Genomic DNA, 16,940 nt, shown 5'->3' on the forward strand with positions numbered 1-16,940 from the left:
AATAAAAGTGAACTATGATATACGTGATAACGTGTGCGTATACAGATGCATACATACATATATATATATATATATATATATATATATATATATATATATATATATACTTGTGCTTTAACCCCGGCACTCACTTTATCCACAGCGGGATATAGCTTGCTCCTGTGCCTTCCCCATCCGCAGGTTCCCCTCCGGTGTAGATAAACCAGATAAATAAGAGGCGGCACTCGGAGACTTGTAGCAAGAAGTGTATTCACAGTGATGTCACTGTGAATACACTTCTTGCTACAAGTCTCCGAGTGCCGCCTCTTATTTATCTGGTTTATATATATATATATATATATATATATATATATATATATATATATATATATATATATATATATATATATATATATATATATATATATATATATATATATATACACAAATAATCACAATTATACACACCTGTCCGTGCCTCAGTGTGTGCCCACTAAGCTAAGTGGCCATGTGTGTACGTGTACGTGAGCTCTAGTCTGACATAGTAGTGTTTATTGCCTATTTTTTACAGTACTTTAGCTTCCCAGGTGGTCTCCCCCTTGGTACTGCTAAAGCCCAACACTGCTTAGCTTCCAAGATCGGACGGGTTTGGGCGTGGAGCCAGTGTGGTATGACTGTATCTGTTGGCTTTAAACAAAATACTCGTTCTTGTGTCAAACATTTTTTATTATTGAGCTGTATATTAATACTTAAGTGCATATATACATATTCAGTGTGATTAAAGTGAGTGAGGATAAAATTATACATATTTTGGAAGAACCTTATAAAAATGGGGCAATTTCATAACCCTCGTTGAATCCTGCCGGGTGCATCGTGTTGAGCTGGTAGATCCAAAACATTTCTCTTTGAGATAATTTGTTCGCCAGATCTCCACCTCTTTCCCCAATCTGTACGTGTTCGATGGCTTTGAAAGTTAAGTCTTCTGGGTTTGATTTGTGTTCCAAGATGAAATGTCTGTAAATGAGGTGGGTATCGATCTTGTTTTTGATACTCCTGACGTGTTCTTGAATTCCCAGTTTTAGCGACCTCTTGGTTTTCCCCACGTACTTCTTCTTGCACGTACATTCCAATAAATATATGACAGAGCTACTGTTACAGTTCAGAAATTCCTTTATCTTAAATTCTTGAGTATCCCCTGAGTCATAAAATGTTTTTCTGTTTGGATTCAGGAACTTGCAGATATTGCATCGTCCACATTTGAATGCTCCTGTGCATTTCAAAAATGTTTGATTGGTTCTCTCCTTAGTGGTGTCACGTAGCATGCTGGGTGCAAGATGGTCTTTAAGATTCTTGGATTTGCGAAAGACTATCTGTGGTTTTTCCGGGAGGATTTCTTTCAATACAGGATCCATAAGTAATATCTTCCAGTGTTCCCTGAAGGATGATTTGATATGGTTCTCATGATGGTTGTAGGTAGTGATGAATGCAGTGGATTCCTTAGGGGCTTCCTTCTTTTTATATTCTAGAAGATCCTCTTTAAGGTATTTGTTCTTACAGTGGCCTTGTCCAGAATTGATTTTGGATATGACTTTTCTTCAAATCGTTTTCTGTATACGGCTACCTGTTCATTGCAGTCCTCTTTCTTGCTACAGTTCCGCTTAATTCTATGGAACTGAGAGTATGGAATATTGTCTTTCCATGTCTTTGAATGGCTGCTTTTGTAGTGGAGGTAGCTGTTTTTATCCACTCCTTTAATTAAGTTTTTAGTCACCACTGACGATCCTTCACCTATTAATACTAAATACAAATATTCTACAGAGATTTTGTTTGTATTGTAAGTAAATGAGAGATTCATATCATTACTTTCTAAAAGGTTAAAAAATTCCATAAAAGCTCCAGGCTGCCGTTCCATATTCTTATAATATCGTCGATATAACGTTTGTACAGGATCACGTTATTCTTAAAATAATGAGTATTGTACACGTAGAGTTCCTCCCATTGTCCCATAAAAAGATTAGCGAAGCTTGGTGCGAAAATCGTGCCCATTGCGGTCCCACAGCGTTGAAGATAAAAGTTCTCTAAAAATTTAAAATAATTTCAACTTAAAATAAAATTCATCACGTCACAGATAAAAACTCTTTGGGTCGCTGTAAGAGTAGGATCCTTGTCTAGAAAGTCCTTACATGCCTTAATACCTTTAGAATGCTCAATGCACATGTATAAAGATTGAACATCTATTGTGATCCATAAATAAGTATCTTTCCATTCTATGGATTTCATCAGATTCAGTACCATGGTTGTGTCTTTAAGATATGACGGTAATTCCTTAACATATGGATTTAGGAAAACATCAACATACTCAGACAATTTAGATGTTAAGGAATCAATTCCAGCGACAATAGGTCTCCCTGGTGGATTTAGTAAGTTTTTATGGATTTTTGGCAGATAATAGAAGATGGGGGTAATGGGACTGGATTGCATTAAGAATTGGAACTCCTCTTTCGTGATACTTCCATTCCGCAGTCCTTGTGTGAGGAGTATTCTCAATTCCTCTATGTACATATCCTTGGGGTCGTCCTGCAATAGTTCATAAGATTTGGTGTCTCCTAGGAGACGGTGTGCCTCTTTTACATAGTTGTCACGGTCCAGGATGACCAGTCCCCCCCCCCCCCCCCCCCCCCTTTGTCAGCAGGTTTTATAACTACGTCTGAGTTCTTCTGTAATTTCTTTAGTGCTTCTTTTTCTCTATTGGTGAGATTTTTTGTGACCACTGGTGCAAGGTCAGTGTCGCATAAGTCTCTTTTTACCAGATCGTAGAATATGCTGATATGGTTGCCTTTCGATTCCACTGGGTAATACTTGGATTTGCGTTTCAATCCTGATCTTGATGCCTCTTCATAGTTTGAAATGATAGCATTATCCTTGCGTGCAAAATGTCTTTTAAGTGTGAGCTTGCGAACAAATTTATTTAAGTCTATGAAAGTCTCAGATTTATTGAGTTTTTCTGTGGGTGCAAATGATAAGCCTTTGCTTAATTATGAAGTTTCGTGATTCGTCAATGCATGCTTTGAAATGTTGAATATCCCCTTCTCCTTTGGGTCTACTACTGTACATTTCTTCTTTTGATGTTGTGATCTTTCCCTCCTGCCGCCCCGTTTTCCTCTTCTTCTACATGGCGCCTTTTTAATGGGGATGCATGTAGGGATTCTTCTTGTAGCGTACCTCTGAACGTGTTTTTTGGACGGGCTCCTAGGCGTGGGGATAAAAAAATCTTTCTCGTCTGTTGATCTCAATCTTTGTAAAGTAGAAAATCTGTTATAAGTTTTGATCTTTTGTGTAGGATACGACTCCTCTCTATTGTTCGGTCTGCCTCTGTGTGGTATTGTTTTCCACACTTGATTCCCACGATTTGGTCTATTCGTGTTGATAAATCTGCTCCAATTCTTTGTTTTTCCATTTTCGTAGTCATCCTTATCACAAAGAAACTTCTTTTCTTTACCCCGTATGACCTCTTCCTCTATGCGTTCTATTTTCTTGTTAAGGACATTTTCATTAATTTTGTAGTCCTCTTTGGTTTTAAAAGGTTCTAATTCGATTTCTTTATCTTTTATGTCTTTTTCGATAGAAGATACATTTTTCCTCCTCTCGGTAATAAGTAGCTTTATTAGATTCATCGAGCAAGTAGGTAGGATAGAGTCCCATTTTTCCATAAACTCTGGGTCTGCAGTCCCAATGGTAGGTTGTTTCACAAGTCTCAGCCCTCTGGGTACCCTATTAACTGAGATGTAATGTTCCAAACCTTTTATATCCCACCATGTTTTAATTTCTTTTACCAAAAGTCTCTCCATGTCCCAAAATAGATCATCTAGATCCCTGGAGGGGGTTGGGATGTCAGTCAACTTGTCTTCACTAAATATTTTTTGGCACCAATAATTTCTCTTATTAGTGCGTTCATTAATTCTGAACATGTTTCAGGTATTTTAACCACAACACCAGGCATCTAAACAAATTGAACCAGTCTTAAATATGTGTAATAGGAGTATAGCGCCACTTGTGAGGGACAAATCACCTAAAGAGTTTTAAAAAAACACTTATATGTAAAAAACACTCCCTTATGAATAATAGGGTGTCAGCCGTCCCCTAAAATTTCAGCATTGGTAAGATGCTGTATAGTGTTAGGATGAATAGGTAGGGGTTCTGGCGACCAACTGGTGTTTATATAAAAAAAATATTTAGAGGACTAAAATGCAATTTATAAAGGACATGGTAAAAAAGCCTTTTTTGTAAAAAAGTAAAAAATTTATTTTGCAAAATACATAAAAACACTAGTTTTGAGCAGAAATTTTTTTCATATAACTACATATATGATAAAATGTGGTAAAACAGTATATATACTAAAAAATTGGGTATGTCAAAAAGTATATAAAAAACTTAAGACATAAAAGGAATAAAGGAGATTGTAACTATTAAAAATAGCTTAACTTAAGATGGAGGGTCATACAGGATATCCCAACGCGTTTCGTCAGTCTGACTTCAACGTGGGCGCGGCACTCCTGGCGACTTGTAGCAATAAGAACTCTTAGATAGGCACAGTGTAAAGTACAACGTTTCAATGCCGGTTTATTTAAGGCATTTTCCTCAGATATAGATATATATAATACGCTTTTGGTTTGGAGATAAGAAAGCAGGAAATAAATTATATAATTAATGAAGCATAAATGATAATCTGTAATATTACTATCTGTAGAAACCGTCCACTGCAAATAGTTTTTTTTTTGTTTTTTTTAAAGCATTTTTCATGACAGTTGTACATATACATATTAACAGGTGTTTTATAGCTATCAGCGCCAGGTTTACTTCTTTCTTTGATACCTTTTGTTAAAGTGACAGATGGCGTCATGAGACGAGTCACTTGCCTCCTTGTGAGCCCCTTGTGAGTCCTGTACATGCTATGCTAGAAATAGTTAAACAGTACATAAGATGTGACCTCCACGATCCCAACGGGTGCAGGAGCATTCTTATCGGCTAATGCTCAGGTAACAGGCATGCATACACACCCATACAGGTAACAGGCATGCATACACACCCATACAGGTAACAGGCATGCATACACACCCATACAGGTAACAGACATGCATACATACACACCCATACAGGTAACGGACATGCATACACACCCATACAGGTAACGGACATGCATACATACACACCCATACAGGTAACGGACATGCATACATACACACCCATACAGGTAACGGACATGCATACATACACACCCATACAGGTAACGGACATGCATACATACACACCCATACAGGTAACGGACATGCATACACACCCATACAGGTAACGGACATGCATACATACACACCCATACAGGTAACGGACATGCATACATACACACCCATACAGGTAACGGACATGCATACACACCCATACAGGTAACGGACATGCATACATACACACCCATACAGGTAACGGACATGCATACACACCCACCCATACAGGTAACGGACATGCATACATACACACCCATACAGGTAACAGACATGCATACATAAACACCCATACAGGTAACGGACATGCATACACACCCATACAGGTAACGGACATGCATACATACACACCCATACAGGTAACGGACATGCATACATACCCATACAGGTAACGGACATGCATACACACCCATACAGGTAACGGACATGCATACACACCCATACAGGTAACGGACATGCATACATACCCATACAGGTAACGGACATGCATACACACCCATACAGGTAACGGACATGCATACACACCCATACAGGTAACGGACATGCATACATACACACCCATACAGGTAACGGACATGCATACATACACACCCATACAGGTAACGGACATGCATACATACACACCCATACAGGTAACGGACATGCATACATACACACCCATACAGGTAACGGACATGCATACATACACACCCATACAGGTAACGGACATGCATACACACCCATACAGGTAACGGACATGCATACACACCCATACAGGTAACGGACATGCATACACACCCATACAGGTAACGGACATGCATACACATCCATACAGGTAACGGACATGCATATACACCCATATAGTCGTTGACTCGTTCACCTGATATCAGGTGATCATGCCATAGATGTTTTTTCTGCTTTTTGCAGCTGGGTTCCGATCTGTCTTGCCTACTGTACTTTAGAGACCGTCGGGCCCCTTTATGTTTGGGCTGATGAAGAGAATAAAGTGAAGCTGTAGCATACAGGCTACAATGGTGAAGCTAAACTTTTTAGGACATGATAAATTAATCTTTTTTGCATTCCCTGTATAAGGCTATGGCAGCATCTTTTGCAATCAAAAAGATAAAGACTCCAGCAGATATCTCTGATATCTGATGCAGTATCTTCATAAGAAATGTCCCTCATATTTAAATAATGTGGCAATCCTCTGGAAAGATTGGTTATCTGGGGATTGAGTGCAAAACTACTTTACTAAAGACACTCCAAGCCGCCACAGTCCAAGTCTTGTTACATCGCTGAACCTGCAGTCCCAATGGACGCCTTCACATCAGGAATGTCCCCTTGGTCTCTTGAAGCACATCGATTCCCTACACCAGAAGCTCCAGCGGATCACGAAAGGGGCAATCCGTGTAAATGGAGCAAGTGCACAGCACACATTTGCTCAGGTGCCCAGGGCACTCCTTCTTCTCAATGGAATGCTTTATATCTCCTTGTGCTTGGCAACTGTGGCAGTGGAGGGGTTAATTCTGACTTGCGCACACAGCAGCACCTGAGTGACCAGGCCAGCTTGCCGCTCTGACAGGTCCAGCACCCCTTCTACTGTACGGACACACAAACGGCTCCCCTACTTCTTCCCTCCTCCTCTTCTCTGTGTCGTCTCCCTCGCAGGGTTCCATTGGAGCGTACGCCCAGCTTCCACTTCGCATGCATTGAGAAGAGGCGACAGACCTTACACGATTATTATGGAAATATATGCTCTCTTAATGGGATGCAGTTAATTTACCAGCTGTCGGGATCCCGGCATACAGGATACCGACACCGGAATGTGGAAATGCCGGCAATTGGAGTCTCAACCCAAGCCCACTATTCCCACTCGAGGGGGAATATAATAGTGTCCAATGTGTGGCGAGCGCAGCAAGCCCGCAAGGGGACTCGCTGTGCTCGCTGGCAGTATTCTGGCTCTCGGGATTACGGCGCCGGTCTCCTGACCACTGGTAAATCATACCGAACCCCTCATAATACTGCATAATGGTGCAATCACTAGATTGCAGTTTTTTCTCTACTCATACTATTCCTTTCTTCTGTTGCAGTGTGTTAAGTAGTGAGTACCAGTCTGCAGTGTCCATGATTTCCTCTGCGGTCCACCAGCACAAGGAAGCCTTGATTCCAGGGGAGCCGCAACTCAACGTGTGTGACCTCGCTGTTATGGTGAGTACAGGGGCTTAGCTCTGGCCTAACCAGCACACAGCAGTGGAGCATCTGGTGAACATTTTGTAAAAACACATTCTTCTAAAACTCCATGTAGAAAGTGATAGCTGAGATCTCTATGGGAGTATGGAGGAGGTGGAGGGTTACACATTTAAATATTTAAATGTGCCTCTCTTCCTGCTATTGCACCGTCCATATCCCAAGAGTACTCCAGTGACCCCTATGGATTCAAAGAAAAGGATTTACCCAGTAAGTACCAAAATCCTATTTTCCATTACATTCATACCTGTGATTCTTTTATAGGTGTTTTTTTTCCCCTCCTGCTGTCTCTGTATGCGATCTTGGATTTATGATCCTTTAGTACCCTCTAGTGGCATCACCCAGAACACACACAGCAAATAATTACCAGTCAAGGATTTTTTTAAAATACTGTCTGTAATAGACAGATTTCTCTTACGTTCTAGGGGATGCTGGGAATCCATTTAGTACCATGGGGTATAGATGGGTCCACTTGGAGCCACGGGCACTTTAGAGGTTTGAGAACGCGTGCTGGCTCCTCCCTCTATGCCCCTCCTACCAGACTCAGTTTAGAAAATGTGCCCGAAGGAGCCAGTCACATCTCTGGAAGCTCCTGAAGAGTTTTCTGCATTTATTTTCTAAGTTTGTTATTTTCAGGCACCAGCCTGTCTGCTTCGTGGGACTTAGTGGGGTTGGGCCGTATCCCCCCCTAAGGGTTAATGGTCCCATTCCCCGCTGACAGGACGCTTGCCCCACCTCGGTGAGCATACATTGCCGCAGCACGCCGCCACCCCTAACAGAAGATGAGTGTTGAGTACTAAGCCGGCGTCCCGGTTAGCGGGTCGCTGGCCATTATGGCGGCATAAGTGTACGTAGACGCACGGATTCTACATGGGGCGGAATGAGTCTCCAGACTTAGTACACTATTGTGTACACTGTACCCAGACTGGCAATACAGGCTTAAAAGCGGGCTTACTCCATTTTATGCACTCAGACACACAAAGCCTGTATAAAGAAGAGCGGGAAGACCGTGCGCCATTGAAGTGGGCGGGGCTTCACTATTAGCGGACCCAGCCGCTCACAGGCGCCATTTTGCCCTACTGCAGCTACACAGATGCTGGCTACAGGACTCTCAACTCCTCCGGAGAGCCTCCAGATTTCCTCAGCGGTACCAGGGGGTCATAGCAGGGGGGAGCTATATACTAGTTTACTAAGTCCCTAATCTTAGGTACTTAGGGGGTAATTCAGAGTTGATCGCAGCAGCAAATTTGTTAGCAGTTGGGCAAAACCATGTGCACTGCAGGTGTGGCAGATATAACATTTGCAGAGAGAGTTAGATTTGGGTGGGTTATTGTTTCTGTGCAGGGTAAATACTGGCTGCTTTATTTTTACACTGCAATTTAGATTTCAGTTTGAGCACACCTCACCCAAATCTAACTCTCTCTGCACATGTTATATCTGCCGCCCTGCAGTGCACATGGTTTTGCCCAACTGCTAACAAATTTGCTGCTGCGATCAACTCTGAATTGCCCCCTTGTCTGCGACCCGGCAAAACTTGGCTTTAGCGACAAGGGCGCCGTGTGCTGGTTCTATCCTCTCTCTGTGTCTCTCGGGAAGGGCTCTTTGTGGGTTAATTGTGCATTTAAGCTTTTCCTGTGTGTGTGCTGTCACTGCTGCAGTATGTCAGGCAAAGAGTGTGTTTCATGTGAGGCACAGTGTTCCTCTTCTCCAGGGGGTTCACTAGTGTGTACTCAGTGTAGTATCCCTTCTCAGGCTAGTGGGGCGGAGCCAGCATGGCTAGACTCCATTAGGGGGATGATATCCAGCCTCAACTCTTCTTCAGAATCAGACCATTCAATTCCAGTCGGACAATGTGATGGCGGTAACGTACATAAACCGACAGGGTGGAACGAAAAGCAGAGCCTCAATGTCAGAGGTGTCAAGAATTCTCCTGTGGGTGGACAAACACGCCATGGCGTTGTCGGCGATCTTCATTCCGGGAGTAGACAACTGGGAAGCAGATTTCCTCAGCAGACACGACCTGCACCCGGGAAAATGGTGCCTCTATCCGGAGGTGTTCCAGTGGCTAACACGTTGGTGGGGGTATCCACAAATCAACATGATGGCCTCTCGACTCAACAAGAAGCTCAAGCGGTATTGTTCCAGGTCAAGGGACCCACAAGCTGTCAAGAATTCTCAAAAGAATAAAAAGGTTACTCAGGTATAGGATATCAGGGTCATGTCCACTTTAAGTCAGCTGTATGATAATCAAGTTCTGAAGTCATTTACTGTATGTAATGAATTTTGTCTACCGTCATCATATTTCTTTAGATATCTACAGTTAAGACATGCCCTGTCTGCCCAATTTCCTGAAGGATTCTCTTCTATAATAAATTCCACAGTTAAAAATTTCTAATCTTCTCTCAGTCCTCGTAGAACGCTCTCCTTTTTGTACTCCTTTTTAATGTCTGCACATCATTCCACGGATCTAACCCATCTTAAGTGTGGCTGGGAAACTGATGTTTGGCCTATGAATGACGATTCCTGGAATCTTATGCTTGTGTCACCACGTAGCTCAACTGCATCTATTAGATTTCAACAGATACAGATTTTTATCTTGCATAGCATTTACCTTATCCCTGTTAAGGAGGGTACACACAGAGAGATCTGTGCTTAAATTCTAAGCAATCTGACCGTGTGTATGCCCCACAGCGATAACTGCGCGGCTCTATTGCCGGTGCTAAATTGGCCTGCATGCAGGCACAATCTAGCAGGTTGGTCATTTCACCGCTGGGTGAAATGAGCGGCCCCTCGCTCGGCACACATCGCTCAGATGTGTGCTGAGCGGTCACCGATGGATTGCTCAGCACACATCTCTCCCCGTGTGAACGGGGCTTAAGACTGATTAAGTTTGCTGGTAAGACCTCTGATGTATGTCCCAAATGTGGTGACTCACCGGGTCCTTTTCTGCATTTATTGTGGAAATTCAATGTGGTGCGTGATTTTTTGGAACAGTGTTATTCAGGCTCTCCATACTGGTTTCCCCTCCTCTATTTTTATGTCCAGACAGTGCATCCTTAGAATATTGGCACCTGACACTCTAGATCAGACGTGTCAAACTCGCGGCCCCTACCACCTGCTTTTGCGACCCGCGGGCTGTGCACCGGACACAGAAGGCGGTCTTCTATTTCAGATCAGGTGCCAGTTCATAAGCCAATCAGAGCTCGCGGACCGGCAGCAGCGGCTCCTCATTGGCTGCCGGACCGCGAGCTTTGATTAGCTCACGAGCCAGCGCTTGACTTCAGTCACCCGCCGCTAGAGGGACACCAGCCACAGCAGAGGCAGCGCGAGCAGAGCCGTGAAAAGTGCGGTGAGCTCACTGCTGGGGGCACGTGTATATTTCACTGTGGGGGCATATTTGTTATCTAGCACTGAGGAGGCATATTTGTTTTCTGGCACCATGGGGGGATATGTGTTATCTGGCACTGTGGGGTCAATTATGTGTATCTGGCACTGTCGGTGGTGATATGAGGGGGAATAACAGCTCCTGGCACACACTGAAATATAGTATTATTATTAAATAGGGGAGAGGGGACCGCACAGTTTTATATATGAGGGGGAATAACAGCTCCTACTACTGATGGCATATGTGTATCTGGCCCCCATATGTGTTTCACACACCCATTTTTTTTGGCACGCGTGCGCACACAGGGGGTCATTCCGAGTTGTTCGCTCGCAAGCTGCTTTTAGCAGCTTTGCACACGCTAAGCCGCCGCCTACTGGGAGTGAATCTTAGCATCTTAAAATTGCGAACGAAAGATTCGCAATATGCGATAAGACATCTCTGTGCAGTTTCTGAGTAGCTCCAGACTTACTCGGCATCTGCGATCAGTTCAGTGCTTGTCGTTCCAGGTTTGACGTCACAAACACACCCAGCGTTCGCCCAGACACTCCCCCATTTCTCCGGCCACTCCCGCGTTTTTCCCAGAAACGGTAGCGTTTTTTCACACACACCCATAAAACGGCCTGTTTCCGCCCAGAAACACCCACTTCCTGTCAATCACACTCCGATCGCCTAAACGAAGAAAAAACCGTGAGTAAAATACCTAACTGTATAGCAAATTTACTTGGCGCAGTCGCAGTGCGGACATTGCGCATGCGCACTAAGCGGAAAATCGCTGCGATGCGAAGAAATTTACCGAGCGAACAACTCGGAATGACCCCCACAGTACCACTAACAAATTTTTCCTACTTGCACCACTGCATTACAGTAAATGTTTTCTTCACAATACTTGACATCTCTTTGATTATACTTTGTTGTTGGTTTTTCTAAAAAAAAACTTCTGAAAATTGCATAAAAGACACTTTCTTTTTCTTGCAGCCCACACAAGACTTAAGGTGCATACACACTGAGCGCTTTTCTCCCCTGCCCAGTGATGTCAGCGGGGGTGAGCGACTAACCATAGCAGGACGCTATGGAAAGCCGCTCACCCCGCCGTTCATATACTGTTAATACCAGTAGATGAACGGCGGCCGCTGGCGATGAAGCAGGAGCGCGCATCAGCGATCATCACTTGTGCATACACACTGGGTGGCTTTGAGCTGAAAGCAGCTCAACACACCAAAAGTGACCTGCTTTCAGCTCAAAATCGCCCAGTGTGTATGGGCCTTTAGGGCTTAATTCAGACCTGATCGCAGTAGCAAATTTCTTAGCTAATGGGCAAAACCATGTGCACTGCAGGGGGGGGGGGGGGCAGATATAACGCGCAGAGAGAGTTAGATTTTGGTGGGGTGTGTTCAATCTGCAATCTAAATTGCAGTGTAAAAATAAAGCAGCCAGTATTTACCCTGCACAGAAATAAAATAACCCACCCAAATCCAGGGCCGGTTCCGGGGCTTCTGGCGCCCCGGGCGGCATTAGGGGGCGTGGCTCCATACAGGGGGCGTGGTCAGTTACGCCCCCTGTACTGTTGTAGGATGTGCGGTGCGCGATGACGTCATCGCGCACCGCACAGCAAAGGTCCTCTCCACGAAGGTAAACTAGACGCTAAGCGTCTAGTTCCCTTCGTGGAGAGGACCTTTGCTGTGCGGTGCGCGATGACGTCAACGCGCACCGCACATCATTACAGTGAAGGTCCTCTCCAGGAAGGGAAATTAGACGCGTAGCGTCTAGTTTCCCTTCACAGCGGGCAGCCCACGAAGGGAAACTAGACGCGTAGCGTCTAGTTTCCCTTCACAACGGACAGCGGGCCGCGGCAGAGGGGGGCACCACAGCAGCAGCGGATCTTGCCATGGTGCGGCGCCCTCCGGAAGGCGGCGCCCCGGGCAAAAGTCCTGCTTGCCCGTGGCAAGATCCGCTGCTGCCCAAATCTAACTCTCTCTGCACATGTTATATCTGCCCCCCCCCCCCCCCCCCCCTGCAGTGCACATGGTTTTGCCCATTAGCTAACAAATTTGCTGCTGCGATCAGGTCTGAATTAGGCCCTTAGACCTTGATTATTCGGCCCAGTTGCGATTTTGAGTTTGACATGCCTGCCCTAGATGAACACACTAATGTATGCTGGCTTGGTGGGTATATAAAGTGTGCTGTTATGGGTAAAAGGGCCGATTTATCATATTTGCTCTGCTTTCTGGCCAAGGGTGGCAGTATTTCTGAAACAGCGCAGATTGTTAACTGTTCGCTTGCTGCTGAGGTGAAGGTGTATCGTGACTCGACAAAAGGCCCCATTGCGAATAACCAACGTGGAAACTGTGGAGCACCAAGTGCCATTAATGTGAGTGTTGAATGTTTGCTGCAAAGGTGCGTCAGGGCCGACCAACATGCTACAGTGGAGCAGCTCACTGACAGAATGAACCTGAGGGCTACCAGACGTGTCTAAAACGACAGCTCAGCGAACCCTGCTGAGTATGGGCTTCTGAAGCGGTTACTCTGGCTGTTAGTTGGTGGTCATAATAATGTGACTCGACTGTGTATACATTAGTTTAATTGAACCTTTTTTATTTTGATTACATTCCTGTGAATGTGCATTAATATGTGTAATGCTTTCTCTGTTATTATGCCTGTATCGTGTGCTTTCTTTAACGTATTTCTACACTTTTAACAGAACTGGTCTCCTCAGGGATGTGAGAAACTCCAGAAGTGTCTGACTCCCCCAGAGTCAACACCGTGGAAATGCTTCTGGCCCCACTGAAGGTTTCCTGGCTTCCCTAAGATTTGATTCATCGTCAGGCTTTATAGCCGAACAAAGAGACATCGATTTGGTTGAGCTGATTGAGGCTATCAAGACTATAACACAGGGTCGGCTGGAATTTCATGTGGTCCTAAAGACTTGCTATGCCTAACACATCCATGAAGTCAGTCATATGCTAAACTGTGAAACTGGACTCCAGGAACAAGCTATTTTAAGAATTAAAGTGCGGAAATCAGTGTGCTTGTAGGGGCAGCAGGTCTGTCTCTTGTGATGATGACACAGTTACTACGGACAACTGCTTAAGTTAATGTCAAACTCCCAAAACAAGGGGATTTGTTTCGACAGGTATTGATGTGATAGTCTATTTTTTTTTTAAGAGCCCATGAAATTAAATCAAATTAGTTGTGGTGTAACTGTCTCCATATCATTGCTAAGGATTCATTGTAAAGTGAAGGACCATAAAGTTTATACTTGTACAGAAAAAAAACACTCGCAGGACATCAGATGGCGCTGTGGGAAAAAAAATCCACTGGGCTTAAAGAGTCATGATGGCTACACCTGCGTCCAAGTTGTGTGATAGGCAGCCATCCAGATTGTGGTCTCATCAACTGGATCTGTCTCTCTGTCTGTGAGGTGGATGGTATTGATAGACCAGCTGTTGAAATCACGATGGTCACAGAATGTCGATAGCGGCATCCCGATGTTCAAAATCCCGACGTATCACAGTAAGTATCTTAACCTTTATCCTAACCCACCCCTCCCACAGTCTAACCCTAACCCTCCCGCTAGTGCACACCCTAAACCTAACCCACCATTGGGTGACGCTGTCAGCATTCTGACCGTTGGGATTTCATCCAACGTTGTCCTCAACGCATCCCCTTTGGGGCCTGTTAGTGCAGGTGGATGAAGACTGCACACACAGGACAGTAGTGGTCAAACGTTTGCTGATGCTGTTGATTTTAATTGCTTAATGTTGGGCTTTGCTTTGGTGACGCATGCTGCAATACCAGGTATTTTACCCAATATAACTGATCTCACAGGCACTCTGACCAACTATAGGCAGTCACTGAAATATTGATGTGAATAAATCTCCTTATTTGACTTTATGTGCAGCCTGAGTGGTTACACAGTTAGGTAAGTTTGGCAAGCAGACTTGTTGTCATTGTCCCATTTATCTAGCAGAACTGTGTGGACCATGCCAGCGCTCTCCCTCTGCTCTATTGAAACCTCTCCCTGAGTTGACAACCTGGAGGAAGAGGAGGCATAAACAGTGATGTTTGTACAAGCTTTGCTTGTGTCCAATCAGCACCTCTGTCAGGCATTAACACAGCTGTTTGTCCTTCAAATCTCTCATTTATGGTGTGTACACACGGTGAGATACTTGCTATGCCCGATTTTCACTTTGCGATTTCCCCTGAACTCCCCGGAGCCCAGCACCACCGATTTTGACTAACTTTTCTTGAGATATGGACTAAGTGTGCTTACGATTTTGGCTTATGTGAGATTTTGGCTTATGTTAGATTTAATTGACATGTGAGATGAACTAGATAGTACACCGATCTAGCAAGGATTGACTTGCCTGCACAGTCTATCTTTTCTTGCGATACCGACCTGGCGGGACCACGCATCGGGATCGCAAGTGGCATAACACCTTGCGATTTGCACTAACTTTTCTTGCAATTTTGACTATATAGTCAAAATCGAAAGAAAAACTCTCACCGTGTGTACACACCATTAGATGACGTGGCAAGAGAAGGTATCCATTGCATTAATGTATTGGCGTTTCTATGCATGGTGCTTATTCATAGTCCGTTACACACAAAGTAACAAAATGTGTCCATAATGTGTGTTGCAGTAATCCCCTTTGCATGTTTGTAGCTACGGCTCCCTCCCATTCACATACTACCACATGCTTCTTTTCATGGACCTCTACTGAACTCTCTACCATACCTGGTCATTCCTGATCCAGCCCCTACCATCCCCAATCACTCCTTTCAGTGCACACTTAGGTACTGTTATTCCCTATCTACCCCAACACGCATCTATGTACCATACAGGTACCATCATTAATCACTGCTATGGAACAGCAATTATCCATTCTTATTATATTGCCTGTCATTCATTTTACTATTTTTCCATTTAATGATTTGTCATACATTGTTTTATTATGCTGCCTCTGTGACTTGCTGCTGTCTCTGCATAAACTGCCATATCACTCTGACTTTATATTCGTGCCTTTACTGTCTTACTTGTAAATGTGTAATGTGGTAAACGCGATACCTGTTTAAAAAAAAAAAGATGGTTACAATGTAATGTTTAAAGCTCTTTCATAGCGTTTGAGCAGAGTCCGTATTGTATAGGTAGGGGTCCGATGTCTGACGGCGACGGTGGCCACACTTCAGATAACAGCGGATGACAGAGTAACTAATCTTTACCTACCTCTGAAGCTTGTTTGCCTCCTCTCCCGCCAGCTGGTTTTCACTGTCTGTTGGCACGTTGCAGTGATGTCACCATTAGCGCTTCTCCAATGCGTTTCAGGCTTCAACTGTCCTAGCTCAAGGATGGCATACAAGGTCTGAGGGGTCTCTTTTATAAGTACATTTTTATTGATTCAAATAAAATGAAAAAGGTTACTTTGCAAAAAAAATTAAATTAAAAGTCGGTATTCTATTACTGCTGTTCTTTTGTAGCATACTCCTGCTTTCTTTAAAAAACAGATGTTGTGTTTGAAAATATGTGTTAATAAGAAATAATATAAATTGCGTTTCATTTCAAATTAGAACATACATTTTTAAAACTATGTGAAGATTTTTATTATTTATTATCCATTTCTTATATAGCGAAGCAAATTCCGTTGCGCTTTACAATTGGACACAATGATGCAACATAACTAGGTAATAAACAAACAGTCAGAGGTAGGAAGGCTCTGCTCGCAATTAAAAAAATGTTCTGTAAATTCTCGTTTTTAGTTTTTGTTTTGTTTGTCCCACATATTGAAGTCCACATGGGCACTCCAATAAGTAAATAAGTCCTTCTGTTATACAACTAGATGAAAGAAAAATGACATATTAGAGGAACCATTTCAATTTAAAATCAGAATTTATACCCTCGGGGATTAAAGTATTCAATTTAAAGATCTACTGCACTTTTTCAAGGTTACCTTCTATGTCTAGATCGGGTATGGGACTCAAGGTCGACACCCGAAATAGGTCGACATGCACAAAATGTCGACTTGAACAAGGTCGACGTGGAAAAAGGTCAACATGAGTTTTTTAATGTTTTTTTTTGT

At 43.5% G+C, this 16,940-nt stretch overlaps 1 protein-coding gene and 1 pseudogene across 2 annotated transcripts in view; one reads left to right on the forward strand and one right to left on the reverse strand.

Annotated features, from left to right (window-relative positions):
• GALNS (galactosamine (N-acetyl)-6-sulfatase) overlaps positions 1–15,877 on the forward strand; it is a 79,550-nt gene extending 63,673 nt beyond the window's left edge. The window contains exons 13-15 of one of the 2 annotated variants that reach the window (XM_063947522.1): positions 7,325–7,442; positions 13,100–13,234; positions 13,565–15,877. In XM_063947522.1, coding sequence (XP_063803592.1) covers positions 7,325–7,442; positions 13,100–13,234; positions 13,565–13,651 — 340 coding nt within the window. In that variant the 3' untranslated portion in view covers positions 13,652–15,877. The remainder of the gene's footprint in view (positions 1–7,324; positions 7,443–13,099; positions 13,235–13,564) is intronic. The other variant, XM_063947523.1, reaches the window with a different exon arrangement.
• LOC134981656 (5S ribosomal RNA) lies at positions 542–661 on the reverse strand (annotated as a pseudogene).
• Positions 15,878–16,940: the final 1,063 nt, after the last annotated feature.

This window comes from Pseudophryne corroboree, chromosome 12, assembly GCF_028390025.1.
Source record: "Pseudophryne corroboree isolate aPseCor3 chromosome 12, aPseCor3.hap2, whole genome shotgun sequence".
Lineage (NCBI taxonomy): Eukaryota > Metazoa > Chordata > Amphibia > Anura > Myobatrachidae > Pseudophryne > Pseudophryne corroboree.